We start from the raw sequence: 27,775 nt of genomic DNA, 5'->3' as shown, positions 1-27,775 counted from the left end.
GCCACTGAGCCTTCTCCAGTGGTTCACTAAGGTCCCGTGTATCCTTAGGCCGTGCTGTCAGTGTTTGTCCTTGCCCTCCAGGATTGTGCAGCAGCCTGCCTTTTCCAACCACCTGCCTGCCACCACTCCTTTTGCTGCATCACGGGAGTTGTCAACAGAGTCTGTGCTATAAGCTGACTCCCATAATACCCTGGAACAACTCTGCCCTGTGGTAGCTGCTCATTGCCATTCACATGGGCTGTACAGGCCCCAGCGGAGCTTTGCTGGCAAGGAGCAAACGGCCTTTTCCACTGCGAGGCTATAACCAGAGATGAAAGTTATCCCCTTCTTCTGGCTGTTTTGTTTTGTTTGGGGGTGAGGGGCTGTGTATATGTGTGTTTCCTGCTCTTCACTTGAGAAGAGATTTCTAAAACAGCAAATATATGATACACCCTATGTTAAAATTGTATTGGCAAGGAAGGCAAGAGTGGCATGTTCTTTGCATCCCTCAACACATTCTGTCTTTCCCAGCTTTAGGTTAACAGTCACCTAACTTTGAGCTAACAATAAACTGCACCATCAACATTTCATGAAGGCTATTCTTGGTGCATCTTAGTCCATCCTTTATTTCCTTCTTTTTTTCATTCTTTTTCCTTCCTTCTTTCCTTCTTTCTTTCCCTCCTTTCTTCCTTGTTTCTTTCTTTCCTTCTTTTTGTTTTCCAACAGTACTAGAGATTGACCCAGGCCTAATGCATGCTAGGTCAAGTGTACTACCACTGAACTACCCCCTCCCCCTCTAAATCCTTTAAGTTTAAAAAGGAGTTGTGTTCAATGAGCTTGCCCCTTTCCCTGAATTCTCTTTATGCCTGTGCAGTGTCTGTTCCCCTAGACTGCTCTAAACCACCCAGCTCTGGACTTTCCGCCATCCACGCAGATACTCTGTCATGAGATCCAATTGCCTTTTTCCTATGATGACTCCCAAGATTGTCCATATACAATGCTCAAAACATTGTTTTTTCTGCCTCCTCAGAGAAAGAAGAGCTCTCCCTTTACATGCTATTGCTTACCTTGGCATTGATGCTTAAGAAATAGAGGTGGAAGTCTATCTGAATTCCAGATCATAAAACCACCCAGAAATGCCAGGGATGTTGGTGCACCCCTATAATCCTAGCACTTTGAAGGGTGGAGGTAGAGATGAAGATTTCAAGGGCATTCTCATTACATAGCCAGTTCATGGAATCCTGTTTCAAAATAACTAAATGAGGCAAGAGAAATAGCTCAGTCAACAAAGTGAATGTATGTACACCTGAGTTTGATCCCCTAAACCTATATTAATAACTTTCTTTAAAAACCAGATGTGCTGATGCTATTTTGTAATTCCAGCCCTGAGAAGATGGAGACAGGATGATCTCTGGGGCTCCCTGGCCAGCCAGTCTAGACTTCTTGGCATGTTCAGTGAAAGTTTCTGTCTCAAACAAAGCAAAGCAAACAAAAATAAACTAACCAACCACCAACAACAAACCTGTGAATGATGTCCTGGGGAGGAACACTTGAAGCTGTCCTCCAACCTCTACACAATTGCACACATGAGCACATGCACCTACACATGCACACACACACACACTAGGAGTGGGAAGAGTTAGGGGGAGGAAGAAAGGAGGGGAGAGAGAGAGAGGGGGGAGAGGGAGAGAGAGAGGGAGAGAGAGGGAGAGGGAGAGAGGGAGAGAATGTCCCGGCAGCAGCATCTCAGCTCTAGAAGGGTCCCTCTTGCAATCCTCCTGTCCCACCTCTCTTGAGTGACAGACTTAAGAGCTGGCATGAGAGGCAGCCTTTCTAATCCCTCCTCATGTTTATTTCACTCTTCAAACATGCCTGTTTTCGAGTCCAGACCCCAGCTAGGATGTGACTGAGCCAAGCTTCACCCATCATAAACAAGTCAATCATTTGCATTTTGTTTTCCAGGCTCTTGGCTTTGAGTACCTGGTTGAATGCCTGTTACCCACATTGCATGATTTATAACTTGACAGTTTAAATGATGCTCAAATGTGCTCCCATCTCATTTAGAAGTACAAACTTGGTCTGTACTTGCTGCTGACCGTATTTTAATTCCCTGAGCACACACAGCTCTCTAGACCCTTGATTGGCATCATTTCCAGTCACACTGACATGGAGAGAAATGAGAAAGCCTGCCTAATGATGCTATTTTGCTAATATGGGAACGTAAATGAACCTTTAAATGGAAAAGGGAAGGCATGGATGCCAGTGCCGTTTACCTCAGCATCCACTGTTGCTCTGAAACTTCTTGTGATGGCCTTACACAAGGGAAAGAACTTACCCTAAACTGTGAGCAGATAACAAAGACAGTACAAAATAATAATTTTCAAATAAGCAGAATACTTGGGAGTTCCAGGTACCTAAATCATTTTGGAGAGCTTTTTGGTGAATGGGCAAAGCACAGATTCAAGTTTCGTGCCCATTACTTGCCTCACTGTGCTGCATTTTATTCTATACTTTAAAAAAAAATCAATGTAACTGCAGCTAATTGATCTTTCTTATGCAGTGTGCCAAGCACAATTGCTCTTCTCCAGCATTTTCCTGACCTACCACCACCACCACCACCACCAATGTTAACTATCTCGGCAGATGTTTGCATTTTTCTTCACGGAGCACCAGAAATCCATCTGATCTAGGAGGTCACGCTGGCTATCATATAAACCTGAGCTGTTTGTCACTTTTACAAGGCTCTATGTTAGATTGTAGCGAGAGCCCCCATTTACTTCTGGAAAGGCAGGAGTGTCATAGTTTTCTCTCTGGGGATTTTTAAGTCCAGCCTAACCTATCTTGGTACTCGGCTCACCGGCCTGGACTCCATCCCTTTCCCTGGGCTGTGTCTGCAAGAATGGAAAGGGAAAACTTGAGAAGCAGCTCAGTTTGTAAGGCACTCACCTCACACACATGTGGCTTCAAGTGCTATCCCTGGCATTGTATAAACTGGATGTGGTGGTGCTTGCCTGTGATCCCAGCACACTAAAGGTGAAGGCAGGAAGATCAGGAGTTCAAGGTCAGCCTCAGCTCCATAGTAAGTTAGAGGCCACCCTGGGCTGCATGAGACCACATCTCAAAACAAACAAAAAGAATAGAAAGTGATGTTTAGTAACCACTTTCTTAAGCTTGTGAGAGACAAAGGCTAAATCTGCTAATAAGAAAGTCAAACCATACATCCCAATAGCAGAGAAAGGAATTGCTTCATGAAGACAGTGAGTGGCCTTGATCTTATCTATCCCTGTGTTTCCTGTACCTAACCCATCATGTGACACACAGCAAGCTCCCAGAAGACACTGTAGGATGAGCAAATGTCTGCCAGTGGCCTGATCCTAAGAAGAAAGGATTGCTGTGGAAACCAGTTGGTACCCTGGTCTCCCCTTGCTTTCCTTGATTGAGTTAAACGCTCTGTGCCAGACATCACAGCAAGCTCTTCAGAGGGTACTCAGCCTCTGGGCACTTGGCTAGGTTGACTTTCAGAGGTCTAGGAACTGGTTCTCTCCCAGGTACCTTGTCTCCAACTCTGTCCCCACCTTGGAGCTGAAACTGTTGGTCCCTTCTCAGAGACTCGAGTTCCTATCTGGGAACGGGCTTTGGTTCACAATCCTGCAGAATGAAAATACAGTCAAACAAGCAGTTTCCAATGTTGCTGCCCATATAACAAATTTAAAGTATATATTTTTAAAATTGGACAGCCTAGATAGGTAGAGATCACATGGAGGTAATTTAAGCCTGTCCTTCAGGGAGCTGGCCACTCCCCTGTGGCTTTTCATTATGATGTGGTTAAACTTCTCTCTGAGCTTGCAATTCTCTGAATTCATGAGAAAATGTGGATTTCTCTGAAAACTGCAAAGACAGGAAAACTGTGTTCGTGTGTTTGTTTTCATTATCTGGGATTGTGTGTTTTCTAAATGATGGTCCAAGGCCAGTTGGAAATGTCCTCTGGCCATAGATTTCAACCCTCTGCAGTCTGCAAAGTGTAAATGCCTAAGCAACCAGCCCTTTTGCGATGAGTTTTGTCATGAGAGATTAATGTATTTCTCCATTTCCACAACAGTGCTTTTGTCTGCATAATTAGCTGAATTTATTCACGGTTGAACAAGGTATTATAGTGGGGGAAGAAAGGGAAAATGAGGTGGCTTCCTGGGAGCTGGAGCGATGGCTCAACCAGAAAAGTTCATTCTGTTCTGGGTTCAGATTCCCCCAGCACCCATGTTCAGAGCCAGGTGCAGCAAGTATACACCTGCCACCCCAGCCCTGGCAGAGGAGTAGGGACTGCTGGGTCCCAGGGACTCATTGGCAGACCAACCTAACTGAAATGACCAGGTTCCAGCTCACTGAGAGACCACATACACATGCATACATGCATTCACCCTGGGGTTGGGGGAGAGAAAGAGTGGGGAGATTTCTGCTTCTTTGGCCCCTCAGTAAGGAAAAAAGACAAGACCCTCTCATTTCCAGAAGTGTCTCATTTTGAGCACACATGGGGGCTGACTTTCTCTGAGTTCGCAGTTATCCCGGTGAAGCCTGCCTGCACATACAGTTACCATGCCTGAAGGTTTCTCCTTGCAGTGCTGTAAAAGCGTGAGAAATTATACCTTTCATGGTACTTTATCCTCCTTCCTCCATGAGGTTTCCAGATTTCTTCAGGGACACCTAAATTCATGAATCAGCACAGCTGGGCAGCAAGCAGGAACACCACTATAATACAAACATTTTTCTTGTAAAAATCCGTTTGGAAGATTCTGGCCTGGTGGAGATTTGTTTTATGAAAGATGTTTCCCTCTGGATTATGCGACTGGAAACCTGATTCAAAGCATGCCTTCATCCCTTCTGCTTTTGTCTGAGTGTTCGGCTCAAGCCGTGTATGAGACTTAAGTCATAAACCAGCAATTTCAGTTGGGGAGGACCAGGGATGGTATCAACCCCCACTTCCTCCAACCGTGTGTTATTGCAAAAGCAGAAGGCTTTGCTTTTGTTGTTGTTGTTGTTTTGTTCTCAGTGTTTGATTTTGGAGACCACCCTCCATGAATTGGTTTATTTCCCCTAAAAATGCCTTTGGGATCCTCCCAGTAATTTACAGAAGAGTGTAAACGGTTTCTGAGGAAGCCTGATTACAATGTAACCTGCCCCAGAGGCCATCTTGTTCTGATCTGTGTCTCTACTGCTGAGTGTTCCTATTCCTGCCCCCTGATCCAGTTTCCACATTCTTCTCAGCCACTCCACTCTTGCCAATCCCAACCCCCACCCCTTCTACCCCCACCACCACCATTCCCACCATCATATTTTTAAAAATACTCTTGCTTCCTGGTCTCTTTGGCTCCTTTGTATCTTGCCTCCGTACACCTCCCTGTTGCCTCTCTGCTCCTCGGACCACTCTTCCACTGTTTCAAACTACATGTTTAAATGATTGGCCACAAACATTGGCCACTCAGCATTTTCCCAGAGGGATCACACATTTCTCTACAAAGTGTATTCTCCTCCAACCCTCCTCCAATCATGGAACAGATGTACATGGTCCATAGCAGTACAAAAAACACAGTGACAGGCTGGACTCCAGTGTGCCTTCAGCGAACTTCACATCCTCCTGTAGTCTGTAACAACAAGCCTTTGGCTGGCTCTGGTTCTAGAATATTCTTTAGAGTTTTTTAGGTTCTCATTTTGAACCCACAATCAATGATTCAGTGAGAATTTTAAACTCCTTTTTAGGATTCCCCATAGGAAAGCAGAAACGGGTTCGCCCCTGTTGAGGCTTTCTAAAAAGATCACTGGGGCTGGGAATCAGTTTCTGGATGGCACACATCCACAAAGCCCATGGGAGGAAGAAGGTCCCCTGAAAATATTATCATTGTAGTCTTGTTTGCTTTTATTTTCTGAAAGACATGAACAATGTTCTGGAAGCTCCAGGGAAGTATTAAGGTAAACTAACTCTCTCTCTCTCTCTCTCTCTCTCTCTCTCTCTCTCTCTCTCTCTCTCTCTCTCCAGCATAAAAGAGAGACCCTTAAGATGACCAAGTATGTGGAGCTGGTTATTGTGGCAGACAACCGAGAGGTACGGACCTATAAAATGTCTCAAGACAGTTGGTTTCAAAAGGAAATGAGATGGTGCTTGGCCAGTTAGGACTAGCTTTGCCTCCTTTGTTGGTGTGTTCTTGAAAACCTTGGAGACAAGCATTAACATTGTGCTTTTCAGATGTGAGGAAGCACAGACTATTTAATGTGTATCTAGTGTAATGAAATAATTGCCAAGTATATCCCCAAAAAGCACAGTGTTTCTCTGTAGCCAAGCTTGCTAAGTAAGGGAAATTATCTAGGGGGGAGTGACAGATGGCTTTAAATTATATTCTGACAATTTGGGAAAAGTTAGGTGTGTCTTAACCTGAATTAATGAATGAATGAATACTATACAGACATAGTAGAGAAATCCTTCCCTCTTGTGATATGGCTTTGTACTATTGATTTTTTTTCTCTTTCAATTCATCATGAATTCATTTTCTTTAGATTGTCTTCCCTATGTTTTCTTACCATCCCATTAACATGTTATAAATTGGTAACATTTTTCTCCTAAACTCATTCAACATACACGAGTGAAACCAGCTTGACAATTTCTCAGAAAACTCATTCCATTCTGGAAGGTCAACTTAGAGGAGAGAATGGGGAATTTGTTAATTTTTTTTCCATCCTCTTTCTTGGATGTGTTGCTATGAGCTTTTCTTGCTTCTCATATTTTATGTTTAAAAACAAATCTAAAGGAAATTTCTCAGGAAGTTAAAAATCAAGCTGATGATATGAAAAGTGGCCTTGGACAACCTTCTCATTGTCCATTTTCTCTTTGCCAAAACATGTCCCGGCCTCCATCATTTATGAGGCTGGAAGGGCTGAAGAAGTTAACCGTATGGGTCTTTGGCTTGAGGGTGCACACTGAAGGGAATTTCAGGGACTCCCCAGATGGGGAAACTATCTGGCCTGATGTGAGCTCCTGCACTGTAAATGTGGAGCTCCCTGCTACACACACACACACACACACACACACACACACACACACACACACACACACACACACACACACACCAAATACAGGGTATCTCCAAAGTCTAAAAATTCACATCTCAGGATCTGGGAAAGGAATCCTGATTGATATTCTTATCATTATTAATGCTGGTATTTCAAATGGTTAAGTTTCAGAGGCAAGGAAAAGATCTGGAGAAAGTAAAGCAGCGGTTAATAGAGATTGCTAATCACGTTGACAAGGTAAGTTCCTTTACAGGTAATGAAATCCCTCAAATCATGTCAGTGTTTGGAAATGAGGTTGGGAGAATTAAGTGCTCCTCCTGTGACTGAACAGAGAGACCAAGATCAGCCTCTGGGTCCTGTGTTGGTCCTGAGTGTCCAGGCCTCTGAGCTGGTGTCCAGGTCCTGAACAACTTAGGGGACTCCAGCCCTATCTGGGCTGGCCTGTAGAGGCCTTGGGGACACTGATTCTTCTAGGATCTTGTCTTGCTGGGAAGTGTTCTAGCCTAAGAGAATTCTGAACAATGCATTAGATGGAATCCCAGAAGGGTGCATTGAACCTTTGAGAATTTGGTAGCAAGGCTTCCTCTCTGCACTACAGTGTAAAGTTCATAATGCACCAATGTAGCCTACAGGATAGACTCTACAAGCTCCAGTATCAGAACCCAAAAGCTGACTTCCAAATCAATCACCTTGTTGGATTTTTTTTTAAATCAGTGTGACAGATACCTGTAAGAAAAACTGTGGATGTTTATTTCACCTTGTGACTTTGGGAGTTTTAAGCTGAAGTCTGCTGACTCCAAGGCTCTGGACCGTCATGGCAGAGAGAGCACAGTGGAACGGGGTTGTTCAACTCATGGTGGCCAGGGAGCAGAGAGAGGCAAGGAGTAGCCCTCAAGTGTATCTTTTCAAGACACACCCTTGTAATCCTTAAACTAGGTCCCACCTCCCAGTAACAACACTCTAGTAACTCCAGCCAAGCAGTAAGCATTTGATTAGGTCCAAGTCTTCAGGATCCAATCACATCTCAATAATCAAAGCCATTTTTGGAAGCATTTTGGAGAACACTTCTTTTTATAACAACCACTATCTGAAGTCCTTCATTAAAAACAGGGGAGACCCAACCACTACATTCACAAGACAATTTCTAAGAGGAGAGTCTCTGGGGATCTGATTCCTTCTACAACCTGCTGGCAAGGAAGTGGGGGTTCTGTCTGCCTAAAGCACCCTGCTCCTAGTGACGTCCTGAAGGATGGACTCTGGACTGTGTGGGTTTGATGGCTCTCATCTGAAGCAGGGCTTCTCTCAATGGCTTACCCATCAGTGCTGGAAGGGGGTGAGGGCTTCCAAAGACTTTTCTGGCTTCTTGTTTGCTGGCAAATGTGTTTTCAGATGTCCCCTGGAGGCTCACATTCTGTGTGGCTGGCAGCTCCAGGGCCCAAAGCCAGGAACTCACCTGGTATAGGGCTCCACTGTAGGTACGACCTGTGGAGAGAAGGCTGAAGCAGAGACAAAGCTGGGCTTTTCAGTAGTCACACATCTCCTGCCTATGACAGCTAGGTGAAAAGCAGGGCCTGGATGTAGCTGAGTCTTTCACAGCCAGGCTTTTCCAGTATAGCCACCCTTCAAACATAGCAGTTTGGAAGGGGCTTCTCCATGCATCTTTCATTTTGAGCAGTCCCGTTCTGTTCCATTTGAATTTTCAACCATTTCAGAAAGAGAAAGGCAAAAGTCTTTGCATCAGTTCATCTTCATCCTACAAGTTCTTGTATAACATGTGGTCCTGAGTTCTGTGCATCAATCAGATGTAATCGCTTGCTGTGTTTGCAGTCACAGCAGACCCATAGCAGGTAGACACATAAACCCTTCATCCTGCACCCAAGTGAGAGCCCTGCAATGATGCTTTAGGCAGAGGTCTCTGGAGTTACAGACAAGAGCTACTCACTTCCTCAGGGGATAGGGACAAGGGTCATTGCAGTTGGGACAGTGATCTTGCAAGGTGGGGAGTGAGTGAGGGCATGTACTCAAGAGTAGGGAAGGCTTGGTCTGCTCTCAACTCTTAGAGATACAGTGAGTAGCTCCTTGTGATTACAGAGCATAGGCACAAGCATTGTGCATGCACACATGCATGTTCATGCGGACTCATATGCATGCATGATGGTGTTTGTGTGTGAACAGAGCACACACAGCTAGCTGATGAATTGGGATTTGGACTGCCTGAGGTCCCAGTTCTTATTTCTGACCCCTTTTCATCAGACCCTTGAGGCAGACTGAATTCTGGAGCAACACATGGCTTTAAAAATGTTTTAGTGGTAACTCCTCACATATTAGAACTGAAGGAGCATCCTGGTTAGAGGACCAGTACTTGGGAAAGGAAAGCAAGGATCCTGAGAAATATGCCAAGCATAGAGCACAAGAATTAAAAAAGTTGGGTCACAGGGACTGAAGATGTAGCTCAATAGTTGGAGTGTTCACCTTCTGTGTGTGGAGCAAAGTCCCATCCCCAGCACCACATAAACTAGGTGTGTGGAGCTTGCCTGTATTAGAGCCCTTGGAAAGTAGAGATAGGAGATCAGAAGTCCAAGGTCACCCTACCTATATAGCAAGTTGGAGGCTAGCACCAGCTACCTGAGACATGTCCAAGAAAGAAAAGCAGGACCACAATCAGGCTGGGGCATTAGAATTCCTTGGGGAATTGGTTTGTTTGTGGAACTACTCTTTTAAATGCTGCTTCCAAAATCTCAGCCTTCCTAATCTGAGCTGATTGACTGAGGTGGGATTTGGCAAAGATCCATGCAAAGTTCCCCTTAAAACAGATGACAGAGAGTAAAAGGTTTGGATAGTTAAAAGGCCAAGCCAGCATGCTAATCTCACCAAGGCAGATTCATCTGGAAGGCCTCCATCGCCCCTAAGGAGTGAAAGAGCTCATCCCAGGCCTTAGGAGTAAAAGGAAGTGATGGGCTACATTAACATATAACTAGAAATGGCTGAGACCCCCATTTTAATAAGTGGTCCCCTGCCTTTATCTGCCTTTACATATTATTCTAGGTTCTATCTTGCCTCGTTTCACAAAACTGAAAATGAGCAATTGGGGGTTTGTTAATGGCTCGTGCTTGTCATTAAAGAACAGTATGCCTCTAGAAGCCTGGTAGGCTTGGTCAAGTGTGCCAGCCTGGATGAGGGGAGAACAGAGCCAATTCACTGAGTACATAGACATGTTTAGCCATGGTATTCCTGCCCACCCTTCAACAGCACCTAGAGACCCTGGAGAGAAAACTCAGGCTCCTTGGGCAACTCTATCCACAACTTTTGGCTGATTACTCCAAGCAGCATCAGACTTCCCAGTTTCAGTTTTGCAACTATACTCTTGGGAGAGTCTCAGCCCAAAACTCATTGACTGTCTCAGTAGCCACTTCCTCATTCGCTGACATCTTGGCTTGGTTGGGCATTCTAAATTAATAACTATTTAGCTGTACTAGCTTGGAAAAAGAGAAAACCCCAGAATGGGGGACAGAGGAGTGACACCGAGACAAAGGTGAGGTTCTTAAGAAGGTCAGAAAATCACAGATGACAAACACAGAATGTGTGTCTGATGGTTCTGCTTCTAGAAGAGGTCAAAGTTACTGTTCCCGAGTCCCGATTACATTGCAGCAGGAGCAGCAGAGTAAGCATCTGGGGACTGAAGGCTTGCATCTTGAAGTCATCACTCCAAACCAACCTTCTTAAGCTGTGACTTCAGCTCCAAGCCTCAGTGGTCATCCTCTGGGGGACTCTGGACTTCTTCAACCGTCTTCATTCATACAACCACCCTATTTTCCCTCTGCTAAGCCATTTGCCTGAAGAATGCAAGCTTTCCCGGGTTGCTAGGGAATTCTACCTCCCTCGTTTCTTATCTGCTCCTTCCAGAAAGCTTTGGCCCCTCCAGCACAGCATTCCTTGGACTTCCTGTTGATGCTACTGCTCAGTGAGATACCTCATCAGTTAACTGGATCCATGGTAGTATCCCCTGTGCATAAAACCTTGTGCTGACCTCTGAGCTGCTGAGCCAGGGCAAAGCCATCCTAATCTTTGTTTCCTCTGCTTGTGCCATGTTCCTGCCCACAACAAAAACTGATAGCAAACATTTCTAGCTGTTGTTTAATATGAGAATCACTCATCTGTGTCTCTAACTCTGTCTACATACATTCTGGGATCCCTGAGCCAGGCAGGCAGATACCAAGCTCTATTTGTCTACATGGATCCATGAGCTTTTCTCAAAGTCTGAAGTCACAGTATTCACATGTGGGTGGCAGTGTTAATGGTTCAAATAATGACATCAGAGTCAGCCTGTCTGTGTGCCACTCCAGCCATGCAGTCATGATCAAATAATTTACCTGGTCTAAAATGGGAGCAATAACAGTTCCTAACATAGAATCACTTTGAGGATTAAGTCTTGGCTTAGGGGGCATCATGGAATCAAGCTACGGCTGTATCTAAGCTCATTACACTTCACTGACAAGAACCAAGATGACCTGTGGGCAAACCCAGGGGACATTGCATGATGGCTTGCAATAGGCATAGCACACGTGGAAGTTAATCGACAGTGTTAACTTTAGAGAGGAGGTGACATTCCACTAAGTCTGAAATCTGGGCTAGGATGTGGTTCGAGAGGGCTCACAGAGAAATGCAACCTCTCCATCAGTATGAAAACTTCTCTGTTTGGTATGCTCCTGGGCTCGTGCTTAGAAAGATGATAGGTTAGGCCTGAGCAGACATTAGTTCCTGCTTCCACTCTGGGAGGCAAACAGTGTCCATTTCTCAGATGACAACCCTGGCCACTCAGGATATCTGGACCTAAATGGATCTCTTAGAAAGCTGGCATAAATATCAGCATTGAATTTGTTCTCTGATTACTGTGACCTTTACATATGACACAATATGGAATATCATCTTGAGGGGTGCCCCTGGCATGAGCAGGCATCATTCAGAATGGTCCAGGATTTGTCTTTCCTGGGTAACCTGGGCTGGAAGTTTGCAAATAGGCACAAATGGTGTGCAGCTTGATTAAAAACATACCATTGGACAACATTTTGCTTAGGTAATTGTCTCATTAATGTATTGATTTCATATGGACTTTATTATCTGTTTAACCCCAAGACCACTGAAATCAGTGTAGCTTATGACATAATTTGTGCCTCAGCTGAGTTCTTTGGTTCTGATGCTGACACAATGTTCACCATGTGACTCTGGGATCAGTGAGGGATAAGATGAGCTGCCTCAAGTGCAGTTGAGAATCTGGGGTCAGGGGCTCAGCCTTGGGGAGCTCCTTGTGCTTTGGCTTGCCACATTGGAATGATGCTTAACTCTCCAATGCAGAACTGCTGGGATCCCTGTTCCTTACTGGCCAGATGTTACTAGAAACTCCAAGTATCTGCTTTCCTCTGGAGTTGGCTGTAATGACTTTCTCCTTGTGCAGCCAGCATCTCAGAAAATGGGGACTTTTCTTGTTGCATGTGGACTTGTATGTCACTGGCATCAAAAGGTTAATAGGCAACAAGGTGTCCTTACCTCCTTAGCTGTGACCACAGAGTTATCTCCCTGCCAGTGTGCTGTTACATATAGAGCAAGCCCCATTGGCTTGACTATAAATGGGAACAGTAACAGTTCTTAACTCTATAGTTGCTTTGTGGGCTGAAATATGGACCTAGAAGAACCTTGGCATCAAATCTGGGATGGACTGATGTGCATTCCATATTGGCTAGCCACTCATACTGCCCCTCTAGGCACAGATGAGACAAGTCATCCTTTGGCAATTAGAAGAATTGTCTCTTCCTGATTTTGTACCGACTGGGATCTTTGTTTGAAGTCATTATTACTTGCCTGTATGTAGGGGTGAAGAAGACTCTGGGTCTACCCAAAGCTTTCTGAAGCTCTTGTGAGAAGAATTCTGCATGGCAGATCTTCCCAGCTCACCAGGGCTGAGATAACTTCTTGGTGTGGTGAGAAAAATGTGGTCATAAGTTACTGAAGAAGGCTTCGTCTATGCTTCCATTATTCTGAAAGGCACTAAACTTCCTAACTTGATAGGTGACTGGATATGATGGTGTCAGCCAAAGCTGAGTCTTTGCTGAGAAATTCAGATACATCTTTAGTTCCTCGTAGGCAGAACACTGTACTGAAAATGAAAAAAAAAAAATCTTATTCCTGGCAGAAGTGACTGAATGATCTTTATCCAGTCATTTTTTTCTTGCAATAGATAGTAACTGACAGCATATTAAATGGTAACATACACCCACATTTAAATCATAGCAAGTCACTTGAAAGTCTCCTCCTGTATGGGCAGGCAGGGGAGAAATGGCTAATAACTTTTTAGCATCAAATTGATCAACATTAGGGAGTACAGTTAACATTTCACTTTGCACCAAGCACTAAGACTATGTCTTAAATCTTGTTGCCATGGGAACAAAGGTGCACAGAGAGGGGCTTTCCTGACTTATAGCAATGACTTCAACGGTGAAATCGCTTCCAATTTTCTTTTTAAGTTTTTGATAATGTGATCCTCCAATGCTGCCCATTTTCCTAGTTTTACAGACCACTGAACATCCGGATCGTTCTAGTAGGGGTAGAAGTGTGGAATGACATTGACAAATGCTCAATAAGCCAGGACCCATTCACCAGTCTCCATGAATTTCTGGACTGGAGGAAGATAAAGCTTCTACCTCGCAAATCCCACGACAATGCTCAGCTTATCAGGTGAGAGGTTCTGTCTTCTTCTTCTAAAGACAATGCCATCTGTACATACTCTCCTCTGGTGTGCTGAGCCTGAGGGTACCCAGAGCCATATCTGTCTACACAGCATATTGGCTCTTCCAAAGGGCTTCCTAGCCTGCATCAGGGGTCAAGCACATCCCCACTTGACATCACAGACCCATTGGGAGAGTCTCCTGTCCCTCTGTGGGACTCTCAATTTTGGTTTGGTTTGGTTTTCCATAACTAAGCATTTTCCTCTGTGCTAATTTTTCTGGTCTTAGTTTTAATAATATTGCCTCAAACAGCAGCGTATTGTTAGTGGGAAAATATATGTTTTTACACGATCTGAGAGCAAAACATATGAGTGAAGATTGTTGGGTACCTGGAGAAACATGAGGGCCTTCCTCTTCTGGTGGAGAAGTTCTCTCTGGCTTTCCAGGTCAGGTATGTTGTCCAGGCCATGTATTCTTCCTCCAGTCAGTATCCATAGAGCACTTGCTAGGACCCAGCTAGGTGATTTGAACGTAACAGTGGCCAGTAGATGTTCTTGCTCTGGGGAGTCTCTGTTTGCTGAGAGGAAACAGAAGAATGGAAAGCATTAGAGTAGCAACTAATATGGAGATGTGAAATGAAGTAGGATGGGGTGGCTATCCAGCAGTGCATGATGAGAGAGTCCAGACACCTTTGCATTTAAAAGCAGAGACTATCCCTATATTTGCCTGAAGCAGATGTTTCCAGAGATGGCACATGTTTATTTCGGTCTTTAAGTACTGTATGCTGTCATTCTTTTGTTCTCGTGTCACTTAAGTGAAACCTTCAGACACTGTGGTATCACGTGGGAATCAAGATTCACTGGACTCAGTATAAGTTAAGTGAGGTTTATTAGGCAGACTTCACTTACACATGAAACAGATAACCTCCGCGGGTTCCCATTCCACGGATGCCACCCTGCCACCCGGATGCTCTCTGCAACCTGATCAGGAAGCAAGAGAATAAGCTGGAGTCAGGGACCCCAGACCTAGCCTTCTCTCCCACCCCTCAGTCCGCACCTGTGATCACACCTAAATGGGCGTGGTCAGTGCTACAGCTGGGGGTGGGGTGGATATCTCACTACACAGTGGTTTCTGTTCTTTGGTCGGTTCTAGCTTGTTGAACACTTGTGAGAAGGGAAGAGATGGTTCTGCCCTGTGTTCGCTTTAGGAAATGCCTCTACCCACTCCCAGTGGGTCAGTGTTCCCTGGTTATTTGCTCTGGCCATTTCAACAGGGTCTCTGTGGATGTGTTTGGTTACACTATTAAAATTTCATCTCATGTACTTTGAATTGGGAATGTTTTGTTTTGTTTTGTATTCCACTAAAAGACTCTGTTCAACCTAAACATCTGGAAATAAATTCACATCTTCTTTAATCTTCTTATTTAGTTGTATGTATAGTTGTAACTGTTCATATATGTGAGTGGCTATAAATACGAGTGTATAGTTGGCCCTTTACGTCTGAGGGTTCCACCACCCTCAAACCAGAAATATTAGAGGAAAAAGTTCTATTTTTATTAACATTTACAGACCTTTATCCTTGTCATCCCTGAATAATGACTCACAGAGCACTTACACTGCTTTAAGGACAAATAATCAAGAGATTAAATTATATGGATGCATAGGCTCTTTTGCAAACACAATGCAGTCTGATAGGAGGAATTGAGTATCTGTGATTTGTAGCACCCTTGGATGATTCTGGGTTTAATCCCCATAGATGAAGGATGGCTATAGTGCAAACAGATAGATAGATAGATAGATAGATAGATTGATGATAGATAGATATTGATGAAAGAAGGAAATGAAGAAAAAAAGAAGGAAAGGAAAAGAGAACTAAAGAATAAAAACGAAACAGACATAGAGAAGGAACAATGGTATTTATACACTTGCTACCTCTGTCCAATTAGTCACTGTGAAGATATCTAACTTTAATTTGTATTTTATGTTATTTCATGTATGAATGTTTGTCTGCATGTATGTCTGCACCATATTATGACAGCCACAGAGGACAAAAGAGGAAGCTGGATCCCCTAGGGCTGGCATTACTGACAGTTGTGAGCTGTTTTCTGGGTGTTGGAATGAAATCCAGGTCCCCTTAAAGAGCAGCCAGCTCCTAACCATTGAGCCATCTCTCCTGCCTCGTGTTTGACTTTTCAGACTCTCACTACTGCATTGTCTGTAGTGGTACACGGCCAACAAAGCATGACTAAGTCACTTGATTACTTTATAGGAGTCCAACAAATACACTGTTAAAGTTTTAATGCATGAGCCTGGGATTAACACACTTGCCGGAAACAGTCCTTTGGTATGATTAGATTTGAGATCAGGTTGAGATTCCGGATAGGAGGACACCTACATGGAAGCCACGAAGTTCCTCTCCAGGAACTTCCTGGTGCCAAGGTGTTGTGGGTACTTACTTGCTGTGCACAGACTCTACAGGAGCCATCACTTTTCTGCCGGTTTCAGTCTCAAAAGCCATATTGGCAGAATTTGAAGGATTTCTTGTCTGGAGATGATGAGTTTACACAGGAAAGCAAACTCCAGCTACAACAGAAAATCTCCCAAGCTGTCTCCTGTTTCCTTCAGCAAACAGTGATTCCCAGTGACTTATCAGCCTTCTATCAGCAGGCATTGTTCCAAAGGAACAGCCACCTACAGTCCCATCAGGAAACAGGCAGGCTGCAACTTAGAAATGCGAAGTAATGCCTGGCCACTGTGTGAGTCTGAACAGCAAAACTCTACAAGAATGATGGAAAAATAAAGTGCAATGACTAAAGATAAAAGTCACACATAAATACCCCCTCCTGGGGCTATCTGCATCATTGAGCATTCTACTGCAGGCCTGCCTAAACAAGATTTCAACTATTGGGAAATGCATCCCTAGTGCATGAGGTTAAAGACAGTCCTGCCTTTTGTTTTTTAGTGGGGTCTATTTCCAAGGGACCACCATCGGCATGGCACCCATCATGAGCATGTGTACTGCAGAGCAGTCTGGAGGCGTTGTCATGGTAAGCCAAAGATGCCTGGGAAATGTCTTCCCGTTTAATCCCCCTGGAGATCCCTGTTCTTGCCAGACCTTATGAAATTAGCTCCTTTCCAGAGATGCTTCCTACATTTACCTCTGCTCTTACTCCACCCATATTTATGATTTGTTTTCCCACACATGGGGAACACAGACAGTACACAGGGAGGCAGACATAAAAGAGTAGCCCCTTCTATGGAGAAATACCTCAAGTGGGACTACTGTCAAAGTATCTCAATCCAGGAATGTCTCGTGGTGTTGGGATTAGTCAGGGCATGGGGGTTACCCTCCATGCTCAGTTGTTTTTTTTTTTTTTGCATAGACTGTGGTCTCACCAAATGTTGCCACTCTAGTGATTTTTTGATGGTTCTGCCTCTGTGCCCAGCAGTCAGAAATTTGAGGTTTTTCACTATGTACCATTGCAAATGCTTTCCATGCCTTCTGGCCAGAGTACAATTTGTCTTTATCATAACCTTATTCTTGGAAGGCAGAGGCCTAGGTTTATTGCTTTACAGGGATAACTTTGTCATGTATGGGGCTATATATGTTTGTAAAAGGAAATACAGCCAGAAGCACGTTTGAGATGTCTTACGAGTTTAATGAAAGGAACTTAGACTGTCTGCCCAATGGGAGGCTCCCTCCCACTCTAGCCCTCCTGAAAGTTCTAGAGGGAATTCTCATACCCCTGGAGAATCCTGTGTCCACCATGGTACATCTCTCAAACAGGGAGTATCCTCAGAGCCTTCCATCTCCATTAAACAAAAACACTATTTCCCTCCAAAGAAGCCATGACTCCCTCTCCACCCTTCATATAGAGCGTCTGTGAGTTGTAGCAAAGGGTGGAAACAGTTACATTGTGCTGAGTGTTATTTTCTCTACATACTGCCTAATCTAATCTTCCTAGTGATAGTACATAAACATTTTCCTCCTGTCTGGGAGCAGTGGTGGGTAATTTATGCAAGCAGGCACTGCGTGGGTAGCCTATGTGGAGGGCCTGCACCCACTCGCTGCATTGCTGGCTTGAACCAGCTCCTCTCAGGTTTCCTTTGAACATGGAAGCCCTGCCGGTGATCTCCACCATGGAAGTCTGGAAAGTATGGGTTTTGCTGGTGCCAGGTTCATTTTGAGTCAGATCTCAGCTATGTTTTCATAGAACAGATTGTAAAGTTTTAAGAGGGAGTAATTTTCAGTTTCATGGTTCCATGGTTAGTTGCTACTGACTTTGCCACTTAAAACTGGCACAAATACATCTAGGAGCCAAAATGGAATTCTTCATAAGCAAAGTGGGTCCTGCCCCTGTACAAGGCTGAAGCAACCCATGTCCCCCATGGGTTTTAACAGGGCTAAAAGGCTCATCAGCTCATCTCCCTTTCTCTATTTCCGTAGAAGCAAGTACCAAGATTCCCTCTTTAAAATCATACAGGGGGGGAAAAAACTATTTGTTTTCAATATGTGAAGGAGAGATGAGAATAGATACAACTTAGGTGTCATTGCCCTGAGACTCAAGTCAGGTTCAGAGTTAATTGTCCAGGGGGCAGGAGAAATAATTCAGCAATAACGGGTTCATAGTGGAGCTCTTCCGGAGGGCCTGGCAGCTCCTGACTGCCTGTGACTCCAGCTCCAAGTGACCCATGGCCACTACTCCCACATGGACAAACCCACACACAGACACAGTCATGTGCACACATAATTGAAAATAAATAAAAATTTTAAAGAAGTTTGTTCTACCAATTAGATGGCAGATAATACCATCTTTACACACACCCTTTTGATCCCATGGGGAAATATCAATTAGGGTGGAAATACCATCATGCATCAGTTTTAACTTCTATAGTTTTCATGAGGCAACAAAATCAACATCCTGCCTAGACCAAAAATCTCTGTACTAGCTTTCCATTACTACATCCTGAAGTTGGATTCATGTGTATTAGGTGCAACCATCCCATACCCAGTGACCTTCAAATATAGAGAAAGGAAATGGTTGACAAGTAGCCAAAAAATATGACTTCAAAGACCATTTCTCCATTTCTTCAAGATAAAGTCAACTGTTACTCTTAGAAATTTAAAGCCATTCTTTGTATCTAACTAACCTAAACAACAACGACAACAATAAATCCCTCTGAATTTAGACATGCTATCAGACACACAAAACGATGTGTTCTTCCTCATGGTAAGCAGGTATAAAGGGATTACTAGTAATCCTTAATATAGTTCTATATAATCACTTAAGAGTGATGTAAAATAAATAACTAGATACAAAACTGTAATGTTCCACAGAGTAGAAAACTAGCAGTTGAGTATTCTTGAGGAACGAGCTCCTTGAATTTGGTGTCAAAAATTCTGCCCTCCACATGTTACAGCATTCCCTCCACCAGTGCCCCTGATTAAGAATTCTTTCCAGAAGCATATCTACAGTACTTCCTACAACAGGGAACTGTGGGGTGTAAATGAAGTAACTTACCAGGAATTTCACCTATTCTAAGAACAACTTGCTTCCTAGACATGTTATTGTGTCCTAGACAATGCCCTCCCTTTGATGATGCCATCACTAAATCCATCAGCTTTCACAGAAACATGCCTTTACCCAGCATCCTCATGAAGACTGGAAATAAGAGTTTTTCTAGAATACCTCCTTATACTCTCTTCTGGATATGTTGTGGGAAACCTGCTATCTCTTTTTGGGAAACACAAAACAAAATTCAAGCAAGATGTTCATTTTCCCCAGGGTCAGAATGCCTTTTCTAAAACTCCATTCCCTGACAGAATTTCTATAAATCACATATACCAATTAACCAGTCTTAAGTAACTGTATTTTTAGTTGTTTTTTTAAGTGTCTATTTGAGCCAAGCTGTCCAGGGATTCCAGTAAGTTCTAGGTGGCCAGCAATGCCTGCTGATAGCCAAAGGTTAATGTGAACCCCAACAGCTCCATCAAAGAATGGGGACTTCTCTATGTCCAAGGTCAACTTAAAAGGCCAGCAAGAGTGAGACATAACTGAATTATAATCTTAGTTCAGGCCAGCTATAATTGTGGGTTGTCAAAAACTTTCCCAGAGTTCTCCGCTACCAGGAAGAAAGGTGGAAAAAGGGTTACGTCTAGCTGTTCAGGGATGATTTGAAAGCATCTTCCACTCAGCATCCTCTTGATGAGGGAGCCTTTTCTTTCTATCACTAAGCATAACTTTTGGCCTCTCTCGATGGTGTTTTGCAGAGGGGAGATCAGCAAAGAATCCTCAAATATACATGAGACAGCCTTTAGCAGAATAACCCCCAATGAGCTTAATGAAATAAGCCAAATTACTTCCCATGTTCAGAGTTAATAGCAAGGCTCTGTACTGGGCCTTACGGGGAATTCAGTTAAACCAAGTGTTAATGACGGGAAAATGCCAAGGAGCGAGAAGATGGGTGAGAAAAGGCCAAGCAGATGTGAACTGTAAATCTGTGCTCTTTTATTTCCATTGAGGACCATTCAGACAGCCCCCTTGGTGCTGCTGTGACCTTGGCACATGAGCTGGGCCACAATTTCGGAATGAACCATGACACACTGGAGAGGGGCTGCAGCTGCAGGATGGCTGCCGAGAAAGGAGGGTGCATCATGAACCCTTCCACGGGGTAAGTACCAGGCTCTAGTGGCCCAAGAGTGAGCTGTGCACAGCTTAAATTGTGTGCTGAGAAACATCTAAGAAAAAAGAGGAAATGCTTCCCTCCCTCGGTTTTCTGATTGAAAATCCATACACAAGGAGCAAGAATAGACTGTGTGTTCTGTCGAGTCATGGACAGCCAGCATCAATGACACATAGTACAAGGGCTGGCTGGCCTCTTCCCTGGGATATGGTGGGAATGGATGCTATTATTTAGAAATCACAAATTATCCTACAGTCGAAGCACATGTTTCTGATTTGAGCATTCAGTTTCAGCTGACATCAGTTGGAGGAGCCAGGCTTCTGGGGGGCTTGAGAATTCACCCTACAAAATGAAATGGGTCATGTGTCCTAGAGGGTCACATCCTGGAGCATGCTGGATAGAAGGCACCTTTCACCTCCAGTTGGATGGCAGCGGGGGTTGCTTATAGTATCCATGCTGATAGACCACTTAACCAGACCTCAGGGGTTTGAATGAAATGACTTTTCTGCTTCCAAAGATTAGGTGATTCCATTTCATTCTACAACTTTCTGAAACTTGAGACTTGTTTCCAACATAAATAAATAAATAAATAAATAAATAAATAAATAAATAAATAAGAAGCTAGTCCCAACATTGAAGCCCTTGAATGAGGGTGACACAGATGCTCTGGTGGTGGTGTGGGGGGGAATTCAAGATGCAGATATCTTCTGTCAACTCTGAGAGCCAAACTGGAGTGTGGTGGGCTGACTTAGGCAAGCTTAGAAAGGGAAAGCACCCAGTGGGTATGGTACCCTGTCCTTAGATGAAAATCCAAGACAATGTAGACACTTTGAGTATGGAGCTTCCCCAGCCAAGCCTGCTGTCTAGGTTTGTTGAATTGTGACATTAGGAGCAAAAAGTGCTGACCAGAAAGCCCAACAGTCAGGCTCTGGAAAGCCTTGCTGGCAAGGAGAAACCATGGTGTGAGAGAGAAGAGCTGCCTGTGAGCTTAAAAGTCCCAGAAGACGGGAGGATTCTTGAAGAATGCAGTTTTGCCTTTGTAAGAAGAGGGAGGACTGAAGAATGTAGTCTTGCCTTTGCAAACAGCACCCAGAGGGGCTCCTTTGTGGGTTTTAGGACACCAATAAAGGGTTGGCTAAACCACAAAGTCCATATCAAAGCCCTGTCACCTCTTGTGAGCCACTGCTCGGGTACCCGTCACAGCAAGTTAATGCTGCCTCAGGTCACCCTCATTGGTACTCAAAACCTGCAGGGACAATTGTTCATTCGTGGTTCTGCCTTAAACATAATTCAATAGAGTCACCTAAGCCGTGTTTAGTGATAACAGGACCTGCCCGAAAGTGAAGAGCGTCTAAGGCAACACCATCAGGGAACTCTAGGCATGGCCCACAAGCTACATGCAGCCTAAAATAGAGACAAATTTGGCACAACACAAAATTGTCCACCCACTTAAAACATGATGAGATATTTCTTTTGCAATTTTATTTTTACAGCTCAGTTGTGCAGTTCTCAAGTGTGAACTTTATAGATGAGATCATGTCACAATGTCAGAGGTTGAATGTGCCTAATACGTGGTATTCTCTGAAAGGAAGGCCGATCACACTTAAAATGAAATGTTCTCTTTATACAAATCCTAACAGAGGGGAAGAACCAACTGGACACTTAGGGCAAAGAGCCACTGCTTAGGGTGTGAGATTGGTCTGAGGCCTGTGTGCACCTTCTGCCTCGCTATCCTGGGGGACTAGATAAGGCCAACCTCCTGGGTTAGCATGCCGAGTGGCTCAAAGTTGAACTAGTAGGAGTTGGCCTGCAGCAGGGTGGTCTTTGTGTCTTTCTCAGTCTTGATGAACTCGTTCAGAGGATAGATCAAATGCTCTCTATGCTTGATTTCCTGATTATCCCATGGACACTAATACATCCACCCACACACCTCCAGAAAAGGTCCCCACTGACCGACTGTGTTGCCAGCTGGCATAGCTCGTGCTTTTTAAGTTTTGATAAGAGAAAATGGAAGAGGGAAGTCCAGGTACAGACCACTGGGTTGGACTGAAGAAATCATGTCATCCCAGTTCTGACCCGATTGTTCTTATGGCCCAATGGCTCTCATGGCTCCAGGCAGAGAAGCAAAGCCCTGGGCTTTTGGGAACCCTGTTAGCATATTGCATAGGGCCATCAGTATATGTTCCCTGCCTCCCAGCCAGCCAGCCACCCACTCCTCCTCTTGAATAGGAAGCACTGTTTCAGGAGTGCTCGGCTGAGGAAGACCCTACTGCCCTAAAGATCATAGACATTTGCAGGCATGCTCACTCTCCAGCACTCTTGGGATTTTGCGTGAGGTCTTTCTCGCTGGCAGGTGTCCACGGCGATGCTGGACAGTGCAGGCCAAATTACACTAGAGATATCTGAACACCTCAGGTAGAAATGACATTGTTAAGAGCTCAGCAAAACATTTCGAAGGCTTCCCCCACACACCAGGGGCTTGCTAATAGCCTTTATTTGATGTATTCCTTGTTAGCAATGTCAGAGTTTTCTCTTTTGTTGAGCTTGTGTTTTTGTGTAAATCTTTTTCTATTTGGTTCTCATTTATGATCCCACATCCCTGTTCAGAGAATAGTGTTTTTAATTTTCTCAGATGGAAAGCAAACTTCCTAAGCAAGTGGGAGAATTAATCACCAAAGCCCATAGAAAGGGGGAAGCTGAGGGGCCCAGACAATCCCCCATCATCCATCACCTATGGTGGAATTTCCCAGGCTGATCCAGCATTATCTCATAGTGGTGGTTCCCTTGCCTCATGGGGTCCCTGGGAGAGGAGGGGGAGTGGATTAAATGAGATCATTTGCCTCTGTAAATTATAAATCACTCCCAAAGACAAAGGAGCATTAGTGTCATTTCATTCGCAGGGACAGCAAGCAAGGAAGTTGGATGTTTTTCAGAATTTCCACTGAGCTGTAGGAGGGACTTCTGGTTACTGTATTACTGAGCCTGACTTTAAACTGGTCCACACACCAACCTTCCCCTGACTTCCTCCTCCCAGTTGATTGACCCATGGACTCAGAAAGAGATAGATTAGTAACAGATTTGATAATAAGAGTTCAGAATCAAACAGAAATAAATACCAGAAATGGACTAAAGAGCCTGTCCTGCAATGTACCTGGTTTTCCCTTAACATGGTATTCCTGTGTCCTAACTTTAAAATCGTGACCCAACCCTCAACCCTGATAAATGGGACTTCAAGGCCTGCAAAAATAAACATAGCAGAGTCCTTTGAAAACCAAGGTACCAGATTTTCTTGCGCACGGCAACACCAGTTAGGGAGAGTTTCCGTGTGGCTTGTCTCATTAATTCCGTATGGTTTGTGAGTGCCTTGTGTTTTATGGAGCCTGAGCATATAAGACCTGCCTTCTTTGGTGTATGTGATGTCTGGGGGGTTATGTAGGAGTTAAACTTAGTAGCGTCCACCCATTAAGAAGATCCTTGCAGCTCTTGATCTTCCTGGGTTGAGTATGCAACGTTCATAAGAATAAAGACAGAGGAGTGGTGAGAACACATTGAGAGTTAGCATGATAGTAAATAGAGCTTGCTACAGCAGGGGAAAGTTGGGATTTAGGTTCAAAAATAAAGTCACTGGTTCTTCTAATTTTTACAAAAGAAATTATTATTGAGAGCTGGGCATTTGGGGGTGTCTGGGAGGAATGCATTGGAATTAGCCACACACTGTGCTCTTTGATGAATGTTGGGTATATACCCATAGCAGGACAGACAGACTAATATCTGCGTGGTTCTCATTATGATCCCACATCCCTGTCCTGAGAGTGGTGTTTTTAATCTTCTCAGATGGTAAGCAACTTCCTAAGCAAGTGGGAGAATTAATCACCAAAGCCCATAGTGAGGAGGGGATGCTGAGAGGGATTGTAGTATTATAGTGGTAGAAGGAGATGAGGAAAACAGCCAACAAAACCCCCCTGCTGGTTGGAGCCTCACAGCTGGTCAGGTTCTGAGAAAAAGTGACTCATCGATGCTCAGTTGTAAATGAGACATCGATATCAGCCCCTCCAAGGTTCAGGGATCACAGATGAGCAAGAAGCAGAAAGAACTGAAGGAGCAGGAGGAAGCTGGGGAATGGTAAAGAATGTTGCCTCCTGAGCATGATGTGGCCATTTGACTCTTGAAGTCACTGCAGCTATGATTGCCTGCACAAAATCTATACAAGGTCAGGCCCAACCACACTCCTGTAATGGACTGAGGAGAGGCTCATAGGCCCCACCCCTCCCTGAGGGTTAATCTAAGTAGTTGATGAAGCCTACGAAGGAAAGAGAGACATTTTTCTTAGTGGTCTATCTACTAATAAGATATCCTTGATATAAACGAACCTTCCCCCCATGCTCCCATAAGCCACCGTGGTGAAATTCACTGGGTCACTAAACCAGCAGTGGAAAAGAAATCATGAAAGTACAAGAGGGGCTAGCTGGGAGGAGAAGGGGGCAGTGGAAGTGCCAGGGGTAAAGGATGAAGGGGGTAAATAGGATTAAAATAAGTACACATTTGAAGATGTCATAATGAAACCTATTGTTTCTAATCAATAAATGCTGACTATAAACAACTAAATAGGGGGCTGGAGAGATGGGTCAGTCAGTACTTGATGTGCAAGCATTAGGGGCCTGAGTTCAGTTCCCCAGCACCCACATACAAAACTGAGCATTGTAATCCTAGTGCTGGGTGTGAGTTCAGGTCCACAGCACCCACGTACAAAGCTGAGTACAGTGTTGGGCACATGTATTTCCAGTTGCCAGCGAGATTCCTGGGGCTTCCTAACCTGCTAGTCTAGCCAATCAGCAAGCTCAGGTTCAGTGAAAGATATTTTAAAGTAAGTTGGAGAATGAGGAAAACACCCAATGTTGACCTCTGGCCTCCCCCACACACATGCATACACATTCATACATGCATACACTCGCATACTTGCTTAGACATAGATGGCAGGATCCTTGATTTCAGAGAACTGGCATTCATCCTAGTGGAGAGACAGGCAAAGGCTGGAAGTGGCAAGTTGAAAAGTTCAGAGTTCTGATGAAAGATTCTATAAGTATGGGAAGGTCTCATCACTGATCATTTTAATTACTCTGTCTAAACTGACCTGGGTACCATAGCACCCATCTGTAGGCACTTGTATATCCCTCTAAAACAGGGAGTCTCAACCTTCATAACACTGCAGCCCTTTAATATACTTCCTTGTATTGTGGTGACCCCAACCATAAAGTTATTTTCATTGCTACTTCATAACTATAATTTTCTTTGTGTTATGAACTGTAATGTAAATATCTGATATGCAGGATATCTGATAGGCAACCTCTGTGGATTTCAAGACCACCAGGCTGAGAACCACTGCTCTAAGAGATAAAGAGAAATCATCAAGCTCAACCATGGTAACCACATTTCAGAGCTTCATGAAAGTGACTGATAATTTCATTCCCTCTGAACAGGGAGCCAACTTTGGAAGGGGATAAGCTGAGGATGTGTCTGTGAGCAAAGGTCAGGCTGAGCCTTTGAGGGATTGGGCAGAAGTGAGGCTGTCCTCTCCCTGAGCATCTCCAGCTCGTCTCACGATAAAATGGACTTTCTCTTTGAAAGGATTTGTCTGAAAATGCATGTCAAGGGGGCGGAATGAATAGTGGTTTCCTGTGAAAGCTCCCACAGGCTGATAAGATGTACCAGAGCCCAAGAGTCATCAACACAGAATACACACACCATCCAAATCTATCCCCTTCTGAACTCTGAGCAGCTGTGTAAGATCTTAGAACACTCTAGACATGGAGGGATTTGCAAAGATGGGATGCAAGGCACTTAATTCTCTGAATCATCTCATTTAGGGATGGCAGGTTTGAGGGGGCGGGGAACATGGCTTGTTTTGGAGTTTTTGGATTTTTTGTTTTGTTTTTTCTCAGTAAAAAGTTTAATAAAATCTTCATTGTTTTTCTCGAAGTGCCAGGATAAATGATGGAAATCTTTATCCAAGGAGAAAGAAAAAGGAAAAGCCTTAATGACAGAAGGTGGGGGGTGTTCAGAAAGATGGAATATGACTGGCCAAAATCATTGTAATTATCTATCCAACATCCTTGAGTCAGCTGTGTCCTGACTGTAGTTTAGGGGATGATGGCCTGGCAGGAGCATAAACAGGTCAAGAAGACCTCATTAGCATACAGCAAGCTAGCTCTTTCTTACTGCCGGAGTAAGTAGATGCAGCTTCCTGGAAAACAAGGGGTTTGTGTGCCGTTAATTCAGACTTTGAATACAATATGATCTGGTCCCAGGGCATAGCAGAATTGTCCTCTTGCACTAGACACTTTATAAGCATTGCTCTTTGAGTATCCAGTCCAGGGGAAATAACACAGGAAGTATTCCACCTACCTCCATGGAGGGCACTTGTGCTGTCCTGGGTCAGTGAAGAAGACACAAGCATGTCCATTTTAAAAATAGGGGGACTGGTGCTCAGAAGGCCAACAAGCCACCAAGTTCCGAGTCATCCATGCAGAAGGCTGGGATGTAAAGCTGAGTCGCCTCCTAACATGTTTGCCACATGAAAGTAGCCATTGCCATATTTGGACTTCATGCATTGACAAAGGCCTTCCCAGGACAAAGCGGTATTCCTATGTAACTTCTGGGAGGCAGAGGATAGCCCCATTTTAAAACTGGTTAGGTCTGCAAAACTCCTTCAGTTAACATCACTATAGCAGAGAATTTTTTCCTGCCATGGCCTCTTTAATCCAGCATTTTATCTGTGAAGACATTACAGCTGACGTTCTCCCTGACCCCATTTCCTCTCATGCATGTACCCCATATGCCTTCCACCTCTTCCTAGAAAGTGGTACAAAGGCTTTTATGTGAAGGTGCAGGTAACTTCTGGGCCTCTCTGTAACTATGCTATCCAGAAGGAAACATGTCATGTCATATAAAGTCAGATATTTATTTTATTCATTGCTGAATCCCCAGAATCTAGAGCAGCAAAAAAAGTGTGTACTAGAACCAATAAGTATTTCCTGAATGAAAGGGTGGTGGGTGGGTGCATTAGTGAATGGATTGATGGGTGGATGGTAAGCATCTGGATGGATTGGGGGTAGGTGCATGAATATAGATAGATAGGTAGATAAATGGATGTGTGAGTAGGGAGGTAGTGGATGGGTAGGTGTGAGGGGTAGATGGATAAGCAGATAGATGAATGGGTGAGTGGATAAGTGGGTGGATGGATGGATGGATACGTGGATGGATTGATGAGGAAAAGATGGGTGGTTTGGCAGTTGATGGGTGTTTGGGTGGATAGAGGAATGAATAGATCATTGGAAGGAT

The 27,775-nt window shown here is 44.2% G+C and overlaps 1 protein-coding gene across 1 annotated transcript in view; it reads left to right on the top strand.

The window, feature by feature from the left end:
* Nucleotides 1–27,775, top strand: part of Adam12 (ADAM metallopeptidase domain 12) — a 293,978-nt gene that overhangs the window by 212,308 nt on the left and 53,895 nt on the right. The window contains exons 7-11 of the mRNA XM_051193213.1: nt 6,008–6,073; nt 7,201–7,272; nt 13,595–13,764; nt 16,716–16,800; nt 20,277–20,425. Coding sequence (XP_051049170.1) covers nt 6,008–6,073; nt 7,201–7,272; nt 13,595–13,764; nt 16,716–16,800; nt 20,277–20,425 — 542 coding nt within the window. The remainder of the gene's footprint in view (nt 1–6,007; nt 6,074–7,200; nt 7,273–13,594; nt 13,765–16,715; nt 16,801–20,276; nt 20,426–27,775) is intronic.

The sequence above is a fragment of the Phodopus roborovskii genome, unplaced genomic scaffold (genome assembly GCF_943737965.1).
Source record: "Phodopus roborovskii unplaced genomic scaffold, PHOROB, whole genome shotgun sequence".
Classification (NCBI taxonomy): Eukaryota; Metazoa; Chordata; class Mammalia; order Rodentia; family Cricetidae; genus Phodopus; species Phodopus roborovskii.
This window is presented reverse-complemented; position numbering and strand designations above follow the sequence as displayed.